General features: G+C 45.6%; 1 protein-coding gene across 2 annotated transcripts in view; it reads right to left on the bottom strand.

Moving 5' to 3' along the window:
• TCF7L1 (transcription factor 7 like 1) overlaps window positions 1-20,840 on the bottom strand; it is a 187,583-nt gene that overhangs the window by 13,353 nt on the left and 153,390 nt on the right. For both annotated transcript variants that reach the window (XM_043917765.1, XM_043917766.1), the window contains exon 4: window positions 11,643-11,726. In XM_043917765.1, the coding sequence (XP_043773700.1) occupies window positions 11,643-11,726 (84 nt within the window). The remainder of the gene's footprint in view (window positions 1-11,642; window positions 11,727-20,840) is intronic.

Below are 20,840 nucleotides of genomic sequence, written 5' to 3'. Positions count from 1 at the left end.
AGAAATAAACAAACATACAAAATTATTTTATAAAAGATCAACTCCTTTAGGGCTGACTCAGGGAAAGCTCTCCTTGGAGGCTATCATCACAAGAAAAGTTTCCCACTGATTCTTCTTCTTTGCTGTCCTCCAGGGACATGATGTTTGCAGCACAAAGCCAGGTCAAGGATAGGGATGTGGAGAACCAGCGGACAGTCCCTGCTGTACAGTGCAGAGAGCACACACAAGCCAGGACACAGGTGCTCCCTGGGCAAGGGAACTAGGCAAGGCTAGTTTTACCCAAAGCAAAGCATCTCAGCCTACCTTGTGCTCCAATCCTTCCGTCCCATCACACAGACTCAACCCTTTTCCAGCGCAGGTATTCGTCTATTCCCTGTTTCTAGGGTAGCTGTTGTTCAGTCACTCAGTCGTGTCCAGCTGTTTGCGACCTCATGGGCTGTAGCCCTCCAGGCTCCTCTGTCCATGGGGTTTCCCGGGCAAGAATACTGCAGTGGGTTGCCATTTACTTCTCCAGGGCATCTTCTCAACCCAGGGATCGACCCTGTGTCTCTTGCACTGGCAGGCTGATTCTTTACTGCTGAGCCACCAGGGAAGCCCCTTTCTAGGGTTGGTCCAAGCCGAAGTTCTGGAAACTCCTGGTCCCTAGGAAGCAGTGTATCCTCCCTTCTACTGTTCATGACTTTACTCCAAGCTGTAAGTAAAGCCAATGCTCCACCACAGACGAACCAGCCACCTCTTCAAAAGTTGCTTCTTTCAGTAACTGCTTTGCATTCAGGCGTGTTCAGTTGCTCAGCCGTATCTGACTCTTTGCGACCCCATGGACTGTAGCCCACCAGGCTCCTTTGTCCATGTCATTCTCCAAGGAAGAATACCAGAGTGGGTTGCCATTTCCTCCTCCAGGGGATCTTCCCGATCCAGGGAAGATCCCCTGGATCTTGCATTGCAAGCAGATTCTTTACCACTCTTGCATTGCAAGCAGATTCTTTACCACTAAACCACTGGGGAAGCCAGTGGTTTGAGGCCTTTACAAAGCCTCCTGCCTCCTAGGCTTCATTCACTATCTCCTTTTCTTCCTGATCTGAAGTTCAGAGATCAGAAAGATAAGGCTTTCAGGTCAGGCAACGGGGAGCCTTAATTGTGGTATCCATGTCTCGCAAAGCAGACATAGACCAGTCAACAGGCTGCTCAGCAAAGATCCCCAGAGTTGCGCTGGGTCACTAACTGTAACTGATATTATATATTTAAGAAATATGCTTTATCCACAATCAATTGTCTGTTGACTGCTTGAGGGAGTCTTCTCTTAAAATTATTCTCAGGAGACTGCTTAAATGCAAGACTTCAGGGGAAAAGGAAGTTGGTTTGTTCCTAAAGCACCAGTCCAGGATTCTCCCGTGGTCCAGTAGTTAAGACTCCCAGCTTCCACTGCAGGGGGCATGGTTTCAATCCCTGGTCAAGGAATAGGATCCCACAAGCCACACAGCACAGCCAAAAAAAAAGTACCTATACACTCATAGTGGTGGATTAACATATAATAGAAGCAAAGGCAAATAGGAACCTAATGAAAATTGAGGGGGAAAACTATAATTCTAAGTAAACATACCCACCACTCTCTAACAAATACTGCTTAAAAGGAAAAATGTAAGTTCTTTGCTAATTCTGTCATCGTATCCTATTAAAGAAAGGAAATTTGCATGTATGTCTTCTATACAGAATTTTCCTGGCAATTCACACATTGATTTATTGGGTGATTGTCTGTGAAGACTGTCTACACAGCAGGCACTGAGTTGGGTAGCCAAAGGGCTGAAGGCCAACAGCAGAAATGGAAAGAACCTGGGTCTCCGATGGCATGGTTTGCTTGTTTGAACTAACTGGCCTGGCAGAAAACATGACTCACAACAAGAATTCATGCTGTATCTACTACGTGCCAGGCACTGTTCTAGGTCTTGTGAATGCATTAGAGAATCCGTCTATCTAGACAATAATCCAAACAAATAAATAAGATGTCGCATGCTACAATGAAGATGGAAGATCCTGTGTGCTGCAACTAAGACATGGAACAGCCAAAATAAGTATTTAAAAAAAAAAAAAAAGGTGAGGCAGATGTAGGTTATAAGTTACACAGGCCAACCAGGGAAAGCCTCAATGAGAAAATGACTTCTGTTTGATTTTTATTTATTTGACAGCACAGGGTCTCAGATGTGGCACGTGGGATCTTTGGCTGCAGCATGTGTGATCTAGTTATCTGACCAAGGGTCAAACTCAGGCCCCCTACCTTGGGAGCGAAGAGTCTTAGCCACTGGACCACCAGGGAAGTCCTCAGAAAATGACTCTTGAATGAATATATGAGGGCAGCGGAAGTGAGATGTGTGGGCAGGGGGAGGGAAGGGCGTTTGGGCAGAAGGCGCCCAGAGTGTAGTGGCTCCCAGGTAGACAGGAAGATAGGTGTGTTTGAGCAACTCCACGGAAGACAGTGGACGGAGCGCTGGGAAGAAAACAACGGGATGAAAGTCTGTCTTAATGTACGAACACATACATTTTGAGCTTCTCAAGTAGGTGGCAAGCAGTGCGCTGCAGGCTGGGAAAGATGTGAACATAAATCCAGGATCTCTGGAGGGCAGCAGCATAGAGAAAATGCTTCGGGGAATTAGAATGTGCTTCAGGCTTCCCTAATGGCTTAGACAGTAAAGCGTCTGCCCACAATGCAGGTAGACCGGGGTTCGATCCCTGGGTTGGGAAGATCCCCTGGAGAAAGAAATGGCAACCCACTCCAGTACCCTTGCCTGGAAAATCCCATGGATGGGGAAGCCTGGTAGGCCTACAGTCCACGGGGTCGCAAAGAGTCGGACACGACTGAGCGACTTCACTTTTCAGGTCCTTCTTGGAAACAGTGGCACATTTCTGAGGACTTTGCAAATTGGACTGGGCACAAAATTCTTGGGTTAAAAACTTTCCTTATCAAAACTTATCTATGGCTTGCTGGCATTAAAGGCAGCATACGAGAACCCTGCGTTTACCTTTATTTTTCTTCTTTGATACTGGCCTTTCCCCTGCTGCATAGATGAAAGTGAAAGTGTTAGTTGCTCAGTCATGTCTGACTCTATGTGACCCCGTGAACTATCGTCCTCCAGTCTCTGCTCATGGAATTCTCCAGGCAACAATACTGGAGTGGGTTACCATTTCCTTCTCTAGGGGATCTGCCCAACCCATGGATCGAACTCGGCTCTCCTGCATTTCAGGCAGATTCTTTACCATCTGAGCCACCAGGGAAGCCCTGCATAGATGCTTATAAGGGAAAAAAAAAAAATTAAACCCTTACAATTCTGATTGTTGCCAGGATGTGTCTAAGTTTATGTGAATTTTCATTTACTTCGTCAAATTCAGATGAGCACTTTCAAGCTATACACTTGAGTTTTTATTTATTTATTCTTAGGCTGTGTTGTGCAGCATCTTAGTTCCCCAACCAGGAATCGAACCCAGCCCCTTGCAATGGAATTGAGGAGTCTTAACCACTGGACTGCCAGGGAAGTCCCTAGTCTTTCGTTTTAAAGCCCCACGTTGCTTTCTTCTCTTATTGCCTGTTGTTTCCACTGGTTGTGGTCTCCTCTTAAGGAACACTATTTGTAGACTGTTTTTCAGTTGTCTTCTCTATCTTTTTCTTTTGTGTCATCAATGTACAGACTTGACTTGCCACAGTGTCCACTTTGCTCTACACTAAGAATTACGAACTGGGAAATATGAGTTGTTGTTTAGTTGCTAACTCATATCTGACTCTGTGACCCCCATGGACTATAACCTGCCAGGCTCCTCTGTCCATGGGATCTCCCAGACAAGAATACTGCAGTGGTTTGTCCTTTTCTTCTCTAGGGGATCTTCCCGACCCAGGGACTGAACCCGCATCTCCTGCATTGGCAGGTGGATTCTTTACTACCGAGCCACCAGGGAAGCCTGGGAGATATGAATAAGGTTTCCCCCAAGCTAAATCTCAGTGGCAAAAACTAATAAAGGAATGATGGCGGTAGATAATTACCAAGGCATGCCATGAATCGTGGGTGGAAATTTAATAAGAAATAGGACATTTATGCAGCTTCTAAGCCTCTGCCTACAGAGTGACTTATTAAGTACAAAAGGAAAGAATAACCTCAAAGAGAAAACACATGTCAAACATCACCTTAATTAAATGATTCAAGCCAACATCACTGACATTGGGACAAACAGACATCACAGACCTGCCTCCCGATGTGAGGCCCTGAGAGGGACACCTGAATGTGGTCGTGTTCTTGCCAAAACATACAACCGGAATCTAACCACGACGACATCTCAGATACACCCAGATGGAGGGATGTTCCACAAAATAGCTAGTCTGTACTTCTCCAAAGAGTCAAAGTCAGGAAAAACAAAGGCTAAGGAACTCTGGGAGGTTCAGTTCAGTCAGTTCAGTTGCTGAGTAGTGTCTGACTCGTTGTGACCCCATGGACTGTAGCACGCCAGGCTTCCCTGTCTATCACCAATCTTCTTTGTATAGTTCTTCTGTGTATTTTTGCCACTTCTTCTTAATATCTTGTGCTTCTGCTAGGTCCATACTGTTTCTGTCCTTTACTGTGCCCATCTTTGCATGAAATGTTTCCTTGGTATCTGATTTTCTTGAAGAGATCTCTAGTTTTCTCATTCTATTGTTTTTCTCTGTTTCTTTGCATTGATCACTTAGGAAGGCTTTCTTATCTGGGACATTAAAAGAGACTAAAAGACATGGCAATGAGATGTAATTTGTGATCCTGGGTTGAACTCTGGACCAAGAAAAACACACATCTCAACAGACATTACTGCGACATTTATGAAAATTTGAATATATACTGTGAATTAGATAATAATCCACAAAATATATTGTGTGTGTTACTTGCTCAGTCATGTCTGACTCCTCTATCCATGGAATACTCTAGGCAAGAATACTACAGTGGGTTGCTGTGCCCTCCTCCAGGGCATTTTCCCAAGGCCAGGGATCGAACTCAGGTCTCCTGCATTGCAGACAGCTTCTTTACCACTAGTATCACCCGGGAAGCCCCCTTTATACACACACATACATTACTTTTCTGGTTTCAAAATAATTTAATTAGGGACGTCTGTGGCGTTCCAGTACTTAGAACTGATGCCATGCTTCCAAGGCAGGGGCCGTGGGTTCTATCCCTGGTTGGGGAACTAAGATTCCATATGTCTCATGGAAAAATTTTTTGGCAGGGCCAAAAAATAAAAAAGATTTTTAAAAAATATTTACTTAAAATTCCTGAATGCGAAGAGAAACTGCACCCAGGGGCAGAGAGGGGTTCAGAGGCGGGCATCTACCTGTACCCAGATCACTGATTCTCAAACCATTCATAAATGCGTCCTGAGAACCTATTCTGCCAGGCATTATGACAGTTGCTGTGTAAACAAATATGAACAAAACAGAGTGAATTTTACCTTGAGTTGGTTATACTCTGGAAGCCAATTTATCTGCCTTGTATGGTTGGGCACCATGTTCCATGGAGAGAGTGGAGGGCCTGAGAAGGGGCCGGGTATGTGGGGCCACAGTGAGGGGTCAGGATAACAGTCCACATGCAATAATCAGACATTACTACTTAGTTATTAGAGCTTGTTTTGAAGGCACACAAATTCAAGTGGTAATAACACTTAACTCCATCCCCAGCCTGGCCTCGTCATGGCTTGTTTATATGCATTTCCCTGACAGGCAGCTTCAACATGACTCACTCCATCTCTCCAAGTATGCAGGCTGTTTCCTTCACTTGCCCTTTCCCCAGGGCCAAACTCATCTTAAAATATTTTGCTCATGATTCCAAAAGAAATTTCATAATCAAGTCTTTTCATTTGTCTAAGAAAAAAAAAGTGTCCAAACCTTACTTCCGGTAACCTGGTTACCTGCTGACACTTCCATCCTAGAAAACCTGGCCGACAGCAGATCGGAATGTTTTCCGGTCTCTGCTTCCCTTTTGCCTCTGTTTGCAGTGAGGGCAGTGATTCTCAGTTCTGGCTGCCACTGGGAATCTTCCAGAGAATCTTCTGGCTTGTGTGTGATAAACTATGGTACTAGCCACCACCCCAGACCAGTTTAATCATATTCTTGGGAGCACTGATGCTAAATTCTGTAGGTTTATTATCTCTATTATCTGTGTAATGTGTCTGTTTGGTCTGGCATCTAATTTCAAAATTCATCACCTCCTAGTCTGCTAAATAAACTGTATTTTTATTTTTAATTTTTAAAATTCTTATTTATTTATTTGCCTGCATCAGGTCTTAGTTGAGGCACAAGGAATCTTCGCCGTGGCATGTGAGCTTAGTCATCCTGTATCTTTAGTTCCCTGACCAGGGATCAAACCTGCATCCCTTGCATTGGAAGGCGGATTCTAAATCACTGGACTGCCAGGGAAATCCCAACAATATTTTATTTAATTTCTTTCAGATTTTATTATTATTTTTAAAAAATATTTTTTAGTTATTTATTTGGCCGTGCCAGGTCTCAGCTGCTTCGTTGCAGCATGTGGGATCCAGTTCCCTGACCAGGGGTTGAACCCGGGCCCCCTGCATTGGGAACATGGAGTCTTAGCCATTGAACCACAGGGGAAGTCCTTATTTTATTATTATTTTTTTAAAATTGAAGTATAATTGCTTTATAATGTTGTGTTAGTTTCTGCTGGGCAACAAAGTGAATCAGCTATATGTATACATATAACCCGTCTCCCCAAACACTCCTCCCATCTCACCACTCTAGGTCTTCACAGAGCATTGCGATGAGCTCCCTGTGCTCCATATAGCAGCTTCCCATAACAGTATTTTAATTGTTCTTTCCCTCTCTTATTAATAGCAGTGCTCGAGGTGGTGGGCAATCCCAAAGAATGGCAATGCCAAAGAATGTTCAAACTACTGCACAATTGCATGCCTCTCACACACTAGCAAAGTAATGCTCAAAATTCTCCAAGCCAGGCTCCAACACTACATGAACTGTGAACTTCCAGATGTTCAAGCTGGATTTAGAAAAGGCAGAGGAACCAGAGATCAAATTGCAAACATTGGTTGGATCATAGAAAAAGCAAGAGAATTCCAGAAAAGCATCTACTTCTGCTTTATTGACTACGCCAAAGTCTTTGACAGTGTAGATCACAACAAACTATGGAAGATTCTTCAAGAGATGGGAATACCAGACCACTTTACCTGCCTCCTGAGAAATCTGTATGCAGGTCAAGAAGCAATAGTTAGAACTGGATATGCAACAACAGACTGGTTCCAAATTGGGAAAGGAGTAGGTCAAGGCTGTAGGCTGTCACTCTGCTTATTTAACTTATATGCAGAGTACATCATGCAAAATGCCAGGCTGGATGAAACACAAGCCAGAATCAAGATTGATGAAAAAAAGAAAAAAAAAGATTGATGGGAGAAATATCAATAACCTCAGATACATAGATGACACCACCCTTATGGCAGAAAGTGAAGAGGAACAGAAGAGCCTCTTGATGAAAGTGAAAAAGGAGAGTGAAAAAGCTGGCTTAAAACCCAGCATTAAAAAAAAAGGAAGATAATGACATCTGGTCCTATCACTTCATGGCAAATATAGATGGGGAAACAATGGAAACAGTGACAGACTTTATTTTCTGGGGCTCTAAAATCACCACAGATGGTGACTGTATCCATGAAAAAAACTGGATGCTTGCTCCTTGGAAGAAAAGCTATGAGCAACCTAGACAATATATTAAAAAGCAGAGACATTACTTTGCCAACAAAGGTCTGTCTAGACAAAGCTATAGTTTTTCAAGTAGTCATGTATGGATGTGAGAGTTGGAGTATAAAGAAAGCTGAGCACCAAAGAATTGATGCTTTTGAACTGTGGTGTTGGAGGAAACTCTGGAGAGTCCCTTGGACAACAACGAGATCCAACCAGTCCATCCTAAAGGAAATCAGTCCTGAATATTCATGGGAAGGATGTTGAAGCTGAAACTCCAATACTTTAGCCACCTGATGTGAAGAACTGACTCACTGGAAAAGACCCTGATGCTGGGAAAGGTTGAAGGCAGGAAGAGAAGGGGATGACAGAGGATGAGATGGTTGGATGGCATCACCAACTCAATGGTATGAGTTTGAGCAAGCTCCAGGAGTTGGTGATGGACAGGGAAGCCTGGCGTGTTGCAGTTCATGGGGGTCGCAAGGAGCTCAGTTCAGTCACGACTGAGTAACTGAACTGAACTGAGAGGTGATGGTGGTGGTAATAGTAGCAAGCTAGCAGTTATTGAGGCTTATTTTGTGCAAGGCACAATTCTAAACTCATTACGATGCATGGGCTCCTTTTCACACAACTCTGAGGTCAACTCCTTTCCTAATACCTATTTTATAGACGAGGAAAACCAAAGCGAAGAGAGATGAGGTAATTTCCTGAAGCTTCGCAAGTAGGAAGAGGCAGAGCTGGGACTCAAACCCACTTTATTACACAATCTCCAAGACACATCGTCCTCCCTGGGCATTTCAGGTTTGGCTCCCATTCACACACACGTGTATCTCAGATAACAGAATGAGAAGCTCTGACTTGAAAATGGAAGATGGTGGTCTCCTTTCACTTTCTAGAATATCAAGTTCAGGTTTTCTCCTATGAAGTTCTCTTTAAGCGTTTGAGGCCTGTTTTTCTGCTTTTCTGTATGAGAGTACAGAGTGTGATAATACACAACTTCCTAGAAAAGTATCTATTTTTCTATCTACAATGTAATGTACCCACTATTCATGGTTTTCCACTCTCAGACATAACATGAGCCCCGGCTCCACCAGCTGTGCTGAGATGTCTCGCAGTGGCTGCAGGTTTGTCTGGCAGTGGATGCTATGGGTAGAGAACCTTGTGGAGAGTTTAGGGATTTCATGTATTTTTATGTCACTTACACTGAGATAATAAGTGAGGATGAGTAGTTGATTTATTTGAGGAAAAGGGTCTAAAAAAAATGGAATCACAGACAAGGCAAAAAAATTTGGTAATGTATATTAATACAGCAATAGTCTTTCCAATACTTGTGAATGGATGAGAGAGTTGGACCATAAAGAAGACTGAGTGCCGAAGAATTGACGTTTTCAAGCTGTGGTGCTGGAGAAGACTCTTCAGAGTCCCCTGGACTGTGAGATTAAACCAGTCAATCCTAAAGGGAAATCAATCCTGAATATTCACTGGAAGGACTGATGCTGAAGCTGAAGCTTCTATATTTGGCCACCTGATGCAAAGAGCTGGCTCACTGGAAAAGACCCTGATATTGGAAAAGACTGAAGGCAAGAGGAGAAGGGAGTAACAGTGGATGAGATGGTTGGATGGCATCACTGATTTCAATGGACATGAATTTGAGCAAACTCAGGGAGATAGTGATGGACAGAGAAGCCTGGTGCACTGCAGTTCATGGGGTCGCAAAGGGTTGGACACGACGTAGTGACTGAACAACAACAATCCATACAGTCTCCTGGGGCCAACAAAAGAATTATAGGAAGCAGAGGACTGAGAAAAGGTGGGCAAATGAGTGCTGTTAGGTATTAGATGGCAAACAGATCAGGGATGGAAGTGGAAGGTCTAGCTCTTGTGTGAAGTTGGGTGGTGAATACTAGAAGGGAAATATAGGAGGAAGAGGAGGGCTGATGGCAGGCTTTTTGTTTTATTTTTCAGAGCTGGATCACTCTGTGCAGCAGGAGGGATGGCAAACTCAGAGTCTATGTGCTTGTTTTAAAAATAATTCACCTCCTCTGAAGGCAGATGGAGATTTTTGAAGATAAGCAAACAACAGGATGTGAAGGATGCTGGATGGGGATGTGGCACAGGATGGGTGGGGGGCATGAGAGCAAGGATTTGAAACAGTTAAAGAGGGCTTCCCTGGTGGCTTAGTGCTCAAGAATCCACCAGCTAGTGCAGGAGACTTCAGTTCCGTCCCAGGTCCGGGAAGATTCCACATGCCTCGGAGCAACTAAGTCCGTGAGCCACAACTCCTAAGCCTACGCTCTAGAGCTCAGAAGCTACAACTACTGAAGCCCGAATGCTCTGAGAGTCTGTGCTCTGCAACGAGAGAAGCTACCGCCATGAGCTGAACACCACAGCTAAAGAGTAGCCCCTGCTCGTTGCAACTAGAGAAAAGCCTGTGCAGCAATGAAGACCCAACACAGACAAATAAATCGAAAAAAAAAAATTTTTTTTTTCGTTGGGATGCCCAGTCCTTGACTGACCACTAGTGGGCACTTGCACCTCGCACTTGGCCACCAACAGTTGTCTTGGAATCTAGAGGGTCACAGGCAACTTCCAGGCCTGCCCACCCCTGCCATGGGGCGTGTTCTTTAGGCTGCCCAGATCTTGGTGACAGGCCATAGGACCTCTCAGGGGAGCCTGTTCCGGATGGCTGTGACAGTCACCTGAGAACTACACCGGACATTGGTCAAGGGCTCAGACCCGGGAAGCTGGTCTCACGATTACTGGAAATCATACAAGCTCGCCGTGCCATGACTTATCTCTCTAGAGATACCTTCTTTCTCCTCAACTAAATTCTAAATTCTTTTTTAAGCTTTTTAAAAAATATTAATTTTTATTGATGTATACTCCATGGGTGTGCTGTGTGCTCAGTCGTGTCTGACTCTTTGAAACCCCATGGACTGTAGCCTGCCAGATTCCTCTGACCAAGGGATTTCCCAGGCAAGAATACTGGAGTGGGTTTGCCATTTCCTCCTCCAGGGGATCTTCCTGACCCAGGGATCAAACCCACATCTCTTGCATCTCCTGCACTGGATTCTAAGCTTTTAATGAAAAAAGACTGTCAGGAGATCTTAAAATAAGAGGAGATGAAATATGAATGAGATGAAATTCTACATCTGGGATTTGCTTGCAAACAACCCAGCATGGTGGAAGGGGGAGCGTGAGTGAGGAAAACCATTGAAATTTTACAGAGTTAAGTTTTAGAAGCATCATATATTCCCAGGTCTCCCTTCTACCTGTCTGCTCTGTGTTTCTGAGACTCATTGCACTTGAACAACATTAGTCAGCTTGTGGGGCACGTGGGTTGCCCCAAGCTCCTAAGAAAGCCCAGGAAAGAGGGATACAGGGTTCTAGCTGGGTGCATCTCCTAGCCTATCAATTTCAGTCTGTCGCAAGCCCTCAGGTGAGGAGACTGATCCCATTGCGCCTCCTCCCAGGACCCTCCACACCTTGTGACCGTGTTGCCTCGGACATTGATAGAAAGACCTCGACTGCCCCTGGGGATTTTTGTTTGCATATATTTTAAATTAATTCTTTCCTATAACATCTGGTACAGAACAGCCTCTTCAACTGTTGCTATGCAGCTCCGAAGAGGAAGTGAGGATTGTGAACCGAGCTCTAGTGGGAGAGAGAGAACTGGGCTGCCACGGTGGAGGGGCGGCAGAGGAGGACCAGGGTCACTAGCCAGGGGCAGGGCTGGCATTTCTGATCACATGACATCCCGCGTGGTGTGTGCGTGTGCCAAGGTGGTAGCGGTGGGGACAGGCAAAGGCAATACTCCTGACCGTCTGGCTCACACACTTAGGGCAGCGCTGCTAGAGCTTGGGGAAGGTGGAGGCAGAGATATGGGACAAGCTCAGTGACAGTGTCCTTTCTGCGCTTTAAGAAGAAACAGACTTACCAAGTGTGCTGGTGATGGTGACCTGGCGTCCTTGACTGTGGCGCTGGCGGGGACATCGAGGAGCGGCCATTTCATCTGCAGGTACTACACAGGGGACAAAAAACAACGTGGCTGGTGAGAGGGGGCCTCGCAAGAGCTCCAAGTGAGCCAGGGCCAGGGGTGGGGGGGGCAGACATCAAACTTCATTGACCTGCATGCTCCTGACTGGGTCAACGTCCAGAGAGTGGAACAGAGCAGAGCATACACCGACACCACTGCCAACACCAGCCCCTCCATCATTTCGGGGTAAACGCATGACAGCATAACTAACCAAAGTATAATATTCAAAGACCCTACTGGTGAGAGTCATTAGGTGTGAGACAAGCAAGACTCATCAAGGGACCCAGGGCTCCAAGATGGTGATCCTGCCTGTTCAGTTCCATCTCTCACAGCATCACACACAACACTTCCCAGGAAACAGCCTCTCCAGAGTAGTCTGGGGAATGAAGGAATACGAACCATCTGCCTGACACCTCCAGGGTCATGGGGAATATCTGTCCTTATTCAAGGATGTGGATCTTTACTTCGCTGTAGTATTTCTTGATCTTGAAAAGATTTTCCAGTATCTTGCCCTCTCCCATGCATCACTGCAAAAATGCCAACCAAACCATCCCTAATACACACACACACACACACACACACACACATACTTACACATACACTTTAAGTGAAAAGTGATCTCCTCAATGCCAGCCTAGTAGTCTTGGGCAAGACTCTGGGAGAGAGTGGGTAGAGAGGCAGTGAGGGGCTCTGGAGTTGGGTGTTCATGGGCTCAGGTTCTCACTCTGCTAATTATGCTGTGTAACCCTGGATAAGTGTCTTGACAACTCTGAACTTCAGTTTCTTCATCCATAGAGCAAGGCGATTATCACTAACTTGACAGGTTGTTGGAAGGATTAGGGACAGTGTCAAGTCTTGAACACAGTCCTGTGCCCATGGATCGCGTTTGATAAATGGCAGCTATTATTTTCATAAGCAAACCATTAATCTTTGCCGGGAGCAAAACACACATGCTGGCTTAGTGTCAACACTGATACGGTGCTTCTGGGCAGCAGACCAGCCACGCAGGCTCTTTGCAGAATTCTTGAGGTTGCTTTGAAAATTTGAGCTCTCATGGGAAGTGATGGCTCCAGGAAGTGTTCCCCCAGGGAGAGAGAAAGAAGTCTTTGAATTACCCCCTTGCTTCAATTTCAGGACTGGGGAATAAAATCGTGTTTTGGCTTGAGCTCTGAGCACAGGTCAGGAAAGGAGGATGGACAGTATCCCTTTGCTCTCCATCAAGCACAAAAATATGACTGAGAGGGCAGGGGCTGGACTTGCCACAAGGTGTCCACAGGCAGGAATCACAACCCAAGGACACATTAGCCAAGGCCCAGGAAGTGGACAGACAGCAGCTGGGGTGGGCCAAGTGGGCCCGGCCATGGGAGGTAGAAATGAATGGGGACCCCGTGAATAAGGACAGGTCCACTCTGAGCCCTCTGGTACCCTGCCTCTCCCCCAACTGAGAGTCATCTCTGTCCCTACCTCCTGCCGATCTTATCTGCTTCCTTCCTTCACACCCCCAACTCATCTATTTCCCTTCTCAGAGCCTACATTTTGTAGATGCACTAACTGCGATTTAAATGCCTTTGGCAAGTCAACAGCACTGGACAAATGTATCATTAGTAAAAACTCATTTCCTCAGTGAATAACAACATTTGTGACACCCTGACAGTTTTCACAGCAGACTTACACATGTAAACCAGTTTAATCTCCATGGCAACTCTACCATGACATGCTGGGGTGGCTGTCCTAATCTGCAAGACCAGCTAATGGAAGTAAATTCAGGGTAGATGACTTGCCCCCGTTATGAAGAGCTGGAGCTGAGGTCTCTGGACTTCAAATCCCACACTCTTCACCACAACATGAGTCATAAAGCTTTTCTTAACACCATCTTCTGGAACATTCCATTGCCCCCCAGAGCCTTTTCTTTGCTCTGATGGGTTTTCCTCTCTCCTTTTATGTCTTGAACAGGGCTGGCCACCCAGAAGTTGAATGAATACATACACGGCAATGTATTACTGTAGGAACTATTGAGGTGGCCGAAGCTTGCATGTGAGTACTAATTATCACACTTGTTTCTCTACAACCACAAATACCTGGTGAAGTGTTCCAAATTTACCCACCTCCACATGAAAACACCAGTGTTCCTAAAATCCATCAACTCTTCCAGCATCTGATTCCCTAACGACAGGCACAAGGGTCAACACTGAACACTCTTTATTCTTGTTGCTTTCCAGGGATGTTCTTAGACACGCATGTTGGGGTGGTCCAGAGGAATTGATCTAAATCCTGATTTGGGACAGTGCTGGAGTTTGGGCTCTTTAAGAATACTATCTGCTGACCTTATGGGCTGGTAGATATAGCAAGCTCGTAGGATTCTTGCAGTTTCTCAACTGCTACACCATTGACATTTGGGGCTACAGAGGTCTTTGTTGTGGGGGCTGTCCTGTGCATTTGAAGATGTTTAGCAGCATCCCTGGCTTCTACCTACTGAATACCAGTAGCACTCACTCTTCTGCCTGGTTATAATAACCGAAAATGCCTCCAGACTTTGCCAAATTTCCAGACTTCACTAGTATCTCTGGGAGGGGCAAAACTGCCTATCTGTGTGTTTGTGTGTGTGTGTGTGTATACATTCTTTTTCATTATAGGTTATTGTACGATATTGAATACAATTCCCTGTGCTATACAGTAGGACTCTGTCTATTTTATACATGGCAGTCTGTATCAGCTACTCCCAAATTCCTAATTTAGCCCTCTCCTACCCCTTTTCACCTTTGGTGACCATAAGTTTATTTTCTAAGTCTGTGAGTCTGTTTAGTTTTGTAAGTAAGTTCATTTGTATCATATTTTAGATTTCCACAAAAGTGATATCATATAGTATTTGTCTTTGTCTGAGTTACTTCACTTACTATGATAATATCTAGGTCCATCTATATTGATGCAAATAGCATTATTTTACTATTTTTTATGGCTGAGTAATATTTCATCATGGGCTTCTTAGGTGGCTCAGGTAAAGAATCTGCCTGCCAAGAAGGAAGAGCATGTTTGACCCTGGGTTGGAAAGATCCCCCAGAGAAGGAAATGGCAACTCACTCCAGTATTCTTGCCTAGAAAATCCCATGGACAGAGGAGCCTGGTGGGCTACAGTCCATGGGGCCGAAAAGAGTCAGACACGACTTAGCAACTAAACAACAACAACAACATTCCACAGTGTATAGGTACCACATCCTCTTTATCCATTTATCTGTCAACGGATGTTGAGGTTGCTTCCGTGTCTTGGCTACTGTAAATAGTGCTACTATGTACGTGGGGGTGCAAGTATCTTTTCAAATTACAGTTTTCTCCAGATATATGCCTAGGAGTGGGATTGCTGGATCATAAGGTAACTCCGTTTTTAGTTATTCCAGAGTGGCTGCTCCAACTTACATTCCCACCAACAGTGTAGGAGGGATCCCTTTCCCGCACACAGGGTCCATTCTCACTAATTATAGCTGAAACCTGGAAGCTTGGAGGGTGGCTAAAAGATCTTTAGCCTGGTCCACTGCTGAAGTCTGGCTCCTCACAGATACAGCAGGCAGGCGTGGAGAGGGGGTTCAGGGGAGAGTATGCATCTTCCCAGGACCCTTCCAGCTCCAGCCGATCACGGAGGTTGAGGGTGTGGCACACGGTGGGCCTGGGTTCAGAAACAGTTCATTCCAAAAGGTAGGGAAATGGAGGGCTGTCATTTCCCTCCTTCTTCTCTTTGGCTGTTTTTCTTAGTTTTTTTTTTTTTTTTAAGATTTTGAAACCAGTGGTGGGGGTAAGGAGTGGGGAGAGACCTGTAAGGGTTGGAGCCCCTGCAGCTTGCTGTCATGGAATATCTCTACATCATAATTCCGAGGAAAGGAGCCTTCTAAAGGGACAGCTGAGCTTCCCAGCACCACAGGCTGGGACAGAAGGAGCCAGCAACACCCCCCTGTAAGCCTTCCCAACTGCATCCCCAGACCTTTGGAGGTGCCTGTGCACTCCTGAATTCCTAAGCCAGGCTCAGCCCGATGTTCAGCGGAAATAAATCTCTCTTGGCTGTAATTCTCATGTGCAAGCGGCCAGCCCCATGGGGCTCATCACTCATTGGTGGAGAACATGTTCTTGGGGATTAAGAGATGTGTGGCTGAGCCTAGATGCTCTGCATAGTGATGGCATGTGGGCAAAGGAAAACTGCTGGTTTCTCCAAGCCCAGCCTAGGCTCCATCCAACTGGCCACAGCTGGCTCCTGACCAGTGTATCATGGTCGGACTTCAGCACCTCCCTACTAGGGGATGCTCAGTGGGATGGAACACAAGGGACCTGGGGGGCCTCAATGCACCGATGGCCAAGCAATAACAAGAGTCACCGATTATGGGATAAGCACTCTCTTTTGACTCTCAAAAAAACAGAAAGAATGGTGAAGACCCAAATGGTGAGGACTGCTAACCCTCGACTTACAAATGCTACTTAACATGCTGTTGTGTGCAATGACTTTCTGAGACAGGCCGGGTAGGCAGCTTCCCAATCTTATTGAATCTGGGAAACTCTTCTCCGGGTGTGAGGGTTCCATGGAACACACTTGAGGTTTTTTAAGTGTTTTTTTAAAAAATCTTCTTTTCTTTTGGCCAGGTCGTGCAGCACGTAGGATCTTAGTTCCCTAACTAGGGATCAAACCAGTGCCCCCGGCATTGGAAACGTGGAGTCTTCGCCACTGGACCACCAGGGAAGTTTCCTGCCTCTACTTTTTTATAGTTGATTTACACTGTTGTGTCAGTTTCAGGCGTATAGCACAGTGATTCAGTTATATACATACATACATATACATACATACGTATATAGGAAGATCTGGTATTGTGGTTCAGTTAAGTAGAGTGAGGCTGTGGTTTAGAACATGTCTTTACCTTGTTAAGGAAGGATGATTCTATTCCTATTTTCAAATATCTTTCACTGGGACAATTGTTGACTTCTCTTAGGATCCACCGAAAAGGTGGTTTCTCTTATTTGACTCAGACCGGAGATTATACCTAGAAACAGATTTCCTTACATTGAAGCACCCTCGCATTCTCCAGGTAAATCCTATTCTATCACTGTGGCTTGTTTGTACTTGTATGTATTGTACAATGGTAAACATGAATATTTTCAGATTTTTACTTCTATATTCTTAAGTGAGACTGAACAGTTTTCCTTCCTTCCTCCCTTGCTTTCTTCCTTCCTTGCTGATGTCTTTATCCAATGTTGCTATCAGCAATGCCTGCCTGTGGGCTTGGTCACATCTGACTCTCTGCAACCCCATGGGCTGTAGCCTGCCTGGTTCCTCTGTCCATGGAATTCTCCAGGCAAGAGTACTGGAGTGGTTTACCATGCCCTTCTCCAGGGGGCCTTCCTGACCAGGGATTGAACCTGTGTCTCTTACATCATTGGCAGGCAGGTTCTTTACCACTAGTGCCAGCTGGGAAGCCCCACTATCAGTGTTATTTTGGCCTTATTATTTGTAAGGGGTGCTCCTGCTCTTTTTCTGAATGTTCTGGATCCTTTCAGCATCTTGGGCCCCTCCCCAGCCCCCTCTGTGGGGATAGCCCTTGGCCAGGTGGGAAGGGGCTTCCTTCGTGGCTCAGACAGTAAAGAATCCACCTGCAATGTAGGAGACCTGAGTTCAAACCCTGGGTTGGGAAGATTCCCTGGAGGAGGGCATGTCAACCCACTCCAATATTCTTTCCTAGGAAATCCTAGGGACAGAGGAGCCTGGCGGGCTACGGTCCATGAGGTCACAAAGAGTCAGTCACAACCGAGCGACTAAGAACAGCACAGGTGGGCAGTTTCCGCTCAGGTCCAGCCTGGGGAAGGGTCCCTGGGTAGGGTCTCTCACTGGAGAACCGGAGCCCTCCTCCTGGAGGGAGGTAGAGCGCTGGGCCCGTAGAACCGTGTTTCGCCTGGAGACTGTGCAGCAGATTAATTGCAGCTGTGCCCTGGAATTTCCCCAGCACACAAATCTTCATGATGTAAAACAGCTGGGAGGAAATCCCAGCATGCCCTGTCCAGAGGCAGAACTGCCAATGAGCTCTGGAGATTAACCCTCTGCCTCCCAGAAGGTAGGGACAGCCCCTTCCCTAGCCAGGCCCCCCAGTTCCAAACTTGCTGTGATGGAGACAGGACACTCCAGGACTCTTGGCAATGCCCACATTCTCCCCCATCTAAGTGTTCTCACAGAAAACCCTGTAAGCATGGCCAGGCAAGAGAGGAAGCAAAGCCTCATGGTAAAGATGCAACATCAGTGTTCCCAGTTAGGGGCTCCTTACAGCCGGAAGCCAGAAGGCAAGTCAGCTCCACTCCACAGAATCCCTCTTCTTCTCCTTGCGGGGAGGGGCAGACCTGGCATAGAAAGAAAGGGCCCCTGTCTCTACCTTTCCTGTCTCATGGTTTTCATGTGTTGGAGCAGCTCACCAGCTTAGGTGACCAGTCTTTCCTGCCTCTCTGGTCCCTCATGGTGAATGAAGATTCTGGGACACTAGAATTGGGCTCCTTTTAATACAGAAAAGACCTTCCCAAGCCTCCCTCCCAGATCATATGGTGGGCCAGCCACCCAGGAACACAGGCCAGAGACCCACCCCCAAAGGCAGATGACCATGCACCCTACAGCGACAAGGACACCATGCAAAACACTCTCCAATTCCTTTTAAAGGCGATTTTTAACATCAATAATTGTACCATAGGGATTTCCCTGGTGGTCCAGTGGCTAAGATGCTGCACTCCCAAAGCAGGATGCCTGGGTTTGATCTCTGGTCAGGGAACTAAATCCCACACACTACAACTAAGAGTTCGCATGCTGTAACAAAAAAAAAATACAAGCTGGATTTAGAGAAGGCAGAGGAATCAGAGATCAAATTGTCAACATCCGCTGGATCATAGAAAAAGCAAGAGAATGCCATAGAAACATCTACTTCTGCTTCAATGACTACGCTAAAGCCTTTGACTGTATGGATGACAGTGACTGTGTAAAAATCCTTAAAGAGAGGCGAATACCAGACCACCTTACCAGCCTTCTGAGAAACCTGTATGCAGGTCAAGAAGCAACAGTTAGAACAAGACACGGAACAATGGACTGGTTCCAAATTGGGAAAGGAGTACATTCAGGCTATAGTTGAACTTACATGAGGAGTACATCATGCGAAATGCTGGGCTGGATGAAGCACAAGCTGGAATCAAGATTGGAGGGGGAAATATCAATAACCTCAGATATGCAGATGACACCACCCTAATGGCAGAAAGCAGAGAAGAACTAAAGAGCCTCTTGATGAAGGTGAATGAGAAGAGTGAAAAAGCTGGCTTAAAACCCAACATTGAAAAAACAAAGATTATGGCATCCAGTCCCATCCTATTTTATGGCAAATAGATGGGGAAAAAAATGGAAACAGTGACAGACTTAATTTTCTTGGGTTCCAAAATCAGTGCGGATGGTGACTGCACCCAAAAGACATTTGCTCCTTGGAAGAAAAGCTATGACAAACCTAGACAGTGTATTAAAAAGTAGAGACATCACTTTGCCAACAAAAGCCCATTTATCAAACCTATGGTTTTTCCAGTAATCATGTATGGATGTGAGAGCTGGACCATAAAGAAGGCTGAGTGCTGAAGAATTGATGGTTTCAAATTGTGGCACTGCAAAAGACTTTTGAGAGTCCCTTGGACTGCAAGGAGATCAAACCAGTCAATTCTAAATGAAATCAACCCTGAATATTCACTGGAAGGACTGATGCTGAAGCTGAAGCTCCAGTATTCTGGCCACCTTATGAAGAGCCAATTCATTGGAAATGACCCTGATGCTGGGAAAGATTGAGGGCAGGAGGAGAAGTGGGTGACAGAGGATGATATGGTTGAGTGGCATCACTGACTCAATGGACATGAGTTTGAGCACACTCCAGGAGATAGTGAAGGGAAGCCTGGCATGCTGCAGTTCATAGGGTCGCAAGGAGTCAGACATGATTGAGAGACTGAACAACAACAAAACTAAGAAGATCCCACACGCCACAATGGAAGATAAAAGATCCCGAATACTGCAACTAAGACCTGGCACAGCTGAATTAAAAAAAAAAGTCGCTGAAAAAGATAAAATGAAAGTAGCCCAGGTTGGATGCATGAGACAAGTGCTCGGGGCTGGTGCACTGGGAAGAGCCAGAGGGATCGGGTGGAGACGGAAGTGGGACGGGGGATCGGGATGGGGAACACATGTAAATCCATGGCTGATTCATGTCAATGTATGGCAAAAACCACTACAATATTGTAAAGTGATTAGCCTCCAACTAATAAAAATAAATGGGGAAAAAAAAAAAGAAAGTAGTAGAAGAACTGGCTTCCCCAGTGGCTCAGTGGTAAAGAATATGCCTGCAATGGAGGAGACACCGGAGACCCAGGTTTGATTGTTGGGCTGTAAGATCCCCTGGAGGAGGAAATGGCAACCCACTCCAATATTCTTGCCTGGAATGTCCCATGGACAGAGGATCATACTCCATGGGGTTGCAAAGAGTCGGAGACGATTGAGTGACTGAGCATGCATTAGAAGAACTGGTTCCCAAACTTGATGGATTAGACACAGTTACAGGAGCAAAAGTATAAAAAACAAGGTTTACACTCTTATCCCTTATTTCCTTTATCTATAGATGAGTAGTTTTTGCATCTGCTTAATTTTCTGAATACCACTAAACCCCCAATACAATCACCTTTTTTGGTTTTGCTCAAGTGTAGATGGCCGTGTTCCTTCTTGAAGTTTTGTTGATAGGTGAGTTGTTACAAATAAATCCAATTAATAAACCTATAAAGCCCTATGATAAGCGACTTTTCAATTTAATACGACAGACCCAATTTTCCTTGGAAAAGTTATTCAGAACCACATTTGGCTAGTGTTTTAAGCCAGGGAAGGGAATTTTGTCTCTCCAGCACCTGTCACAGCAACTTAGTCAATAAATATTTTTGGAGCCCCTCTGTGCGCTGGCATCAGAGGGGCTCCAAGAACATTCCATGACTGTAGAGTAAACGCAAAAACAAGAGTGGGCTGGCTGGGTTTCACTTTCCCCATAAATACCCATTTCCTGCCCTTTCCCCCAGTAATTCCCC

The sequence above is a fragment of the Cervus elaphus genome, chromosome 11 (genome assembly GCF_910594005.1).
Source record: "Cervus elaphus chromosome 11, mCerEla1.1, whole genome shotgun sequence".
In the NCBI taxonomy this organism is placed as follows: Eukaryota; Metazoa; Chordata; class Mammalia; order Artiodactyla; family Cervidae; genus Cervus; species Cervus elaphus.
Note: the sequence above shows the minus strand (reverse complement) of the source record. Positions and strands in the feature narration are given on the sequence as shown.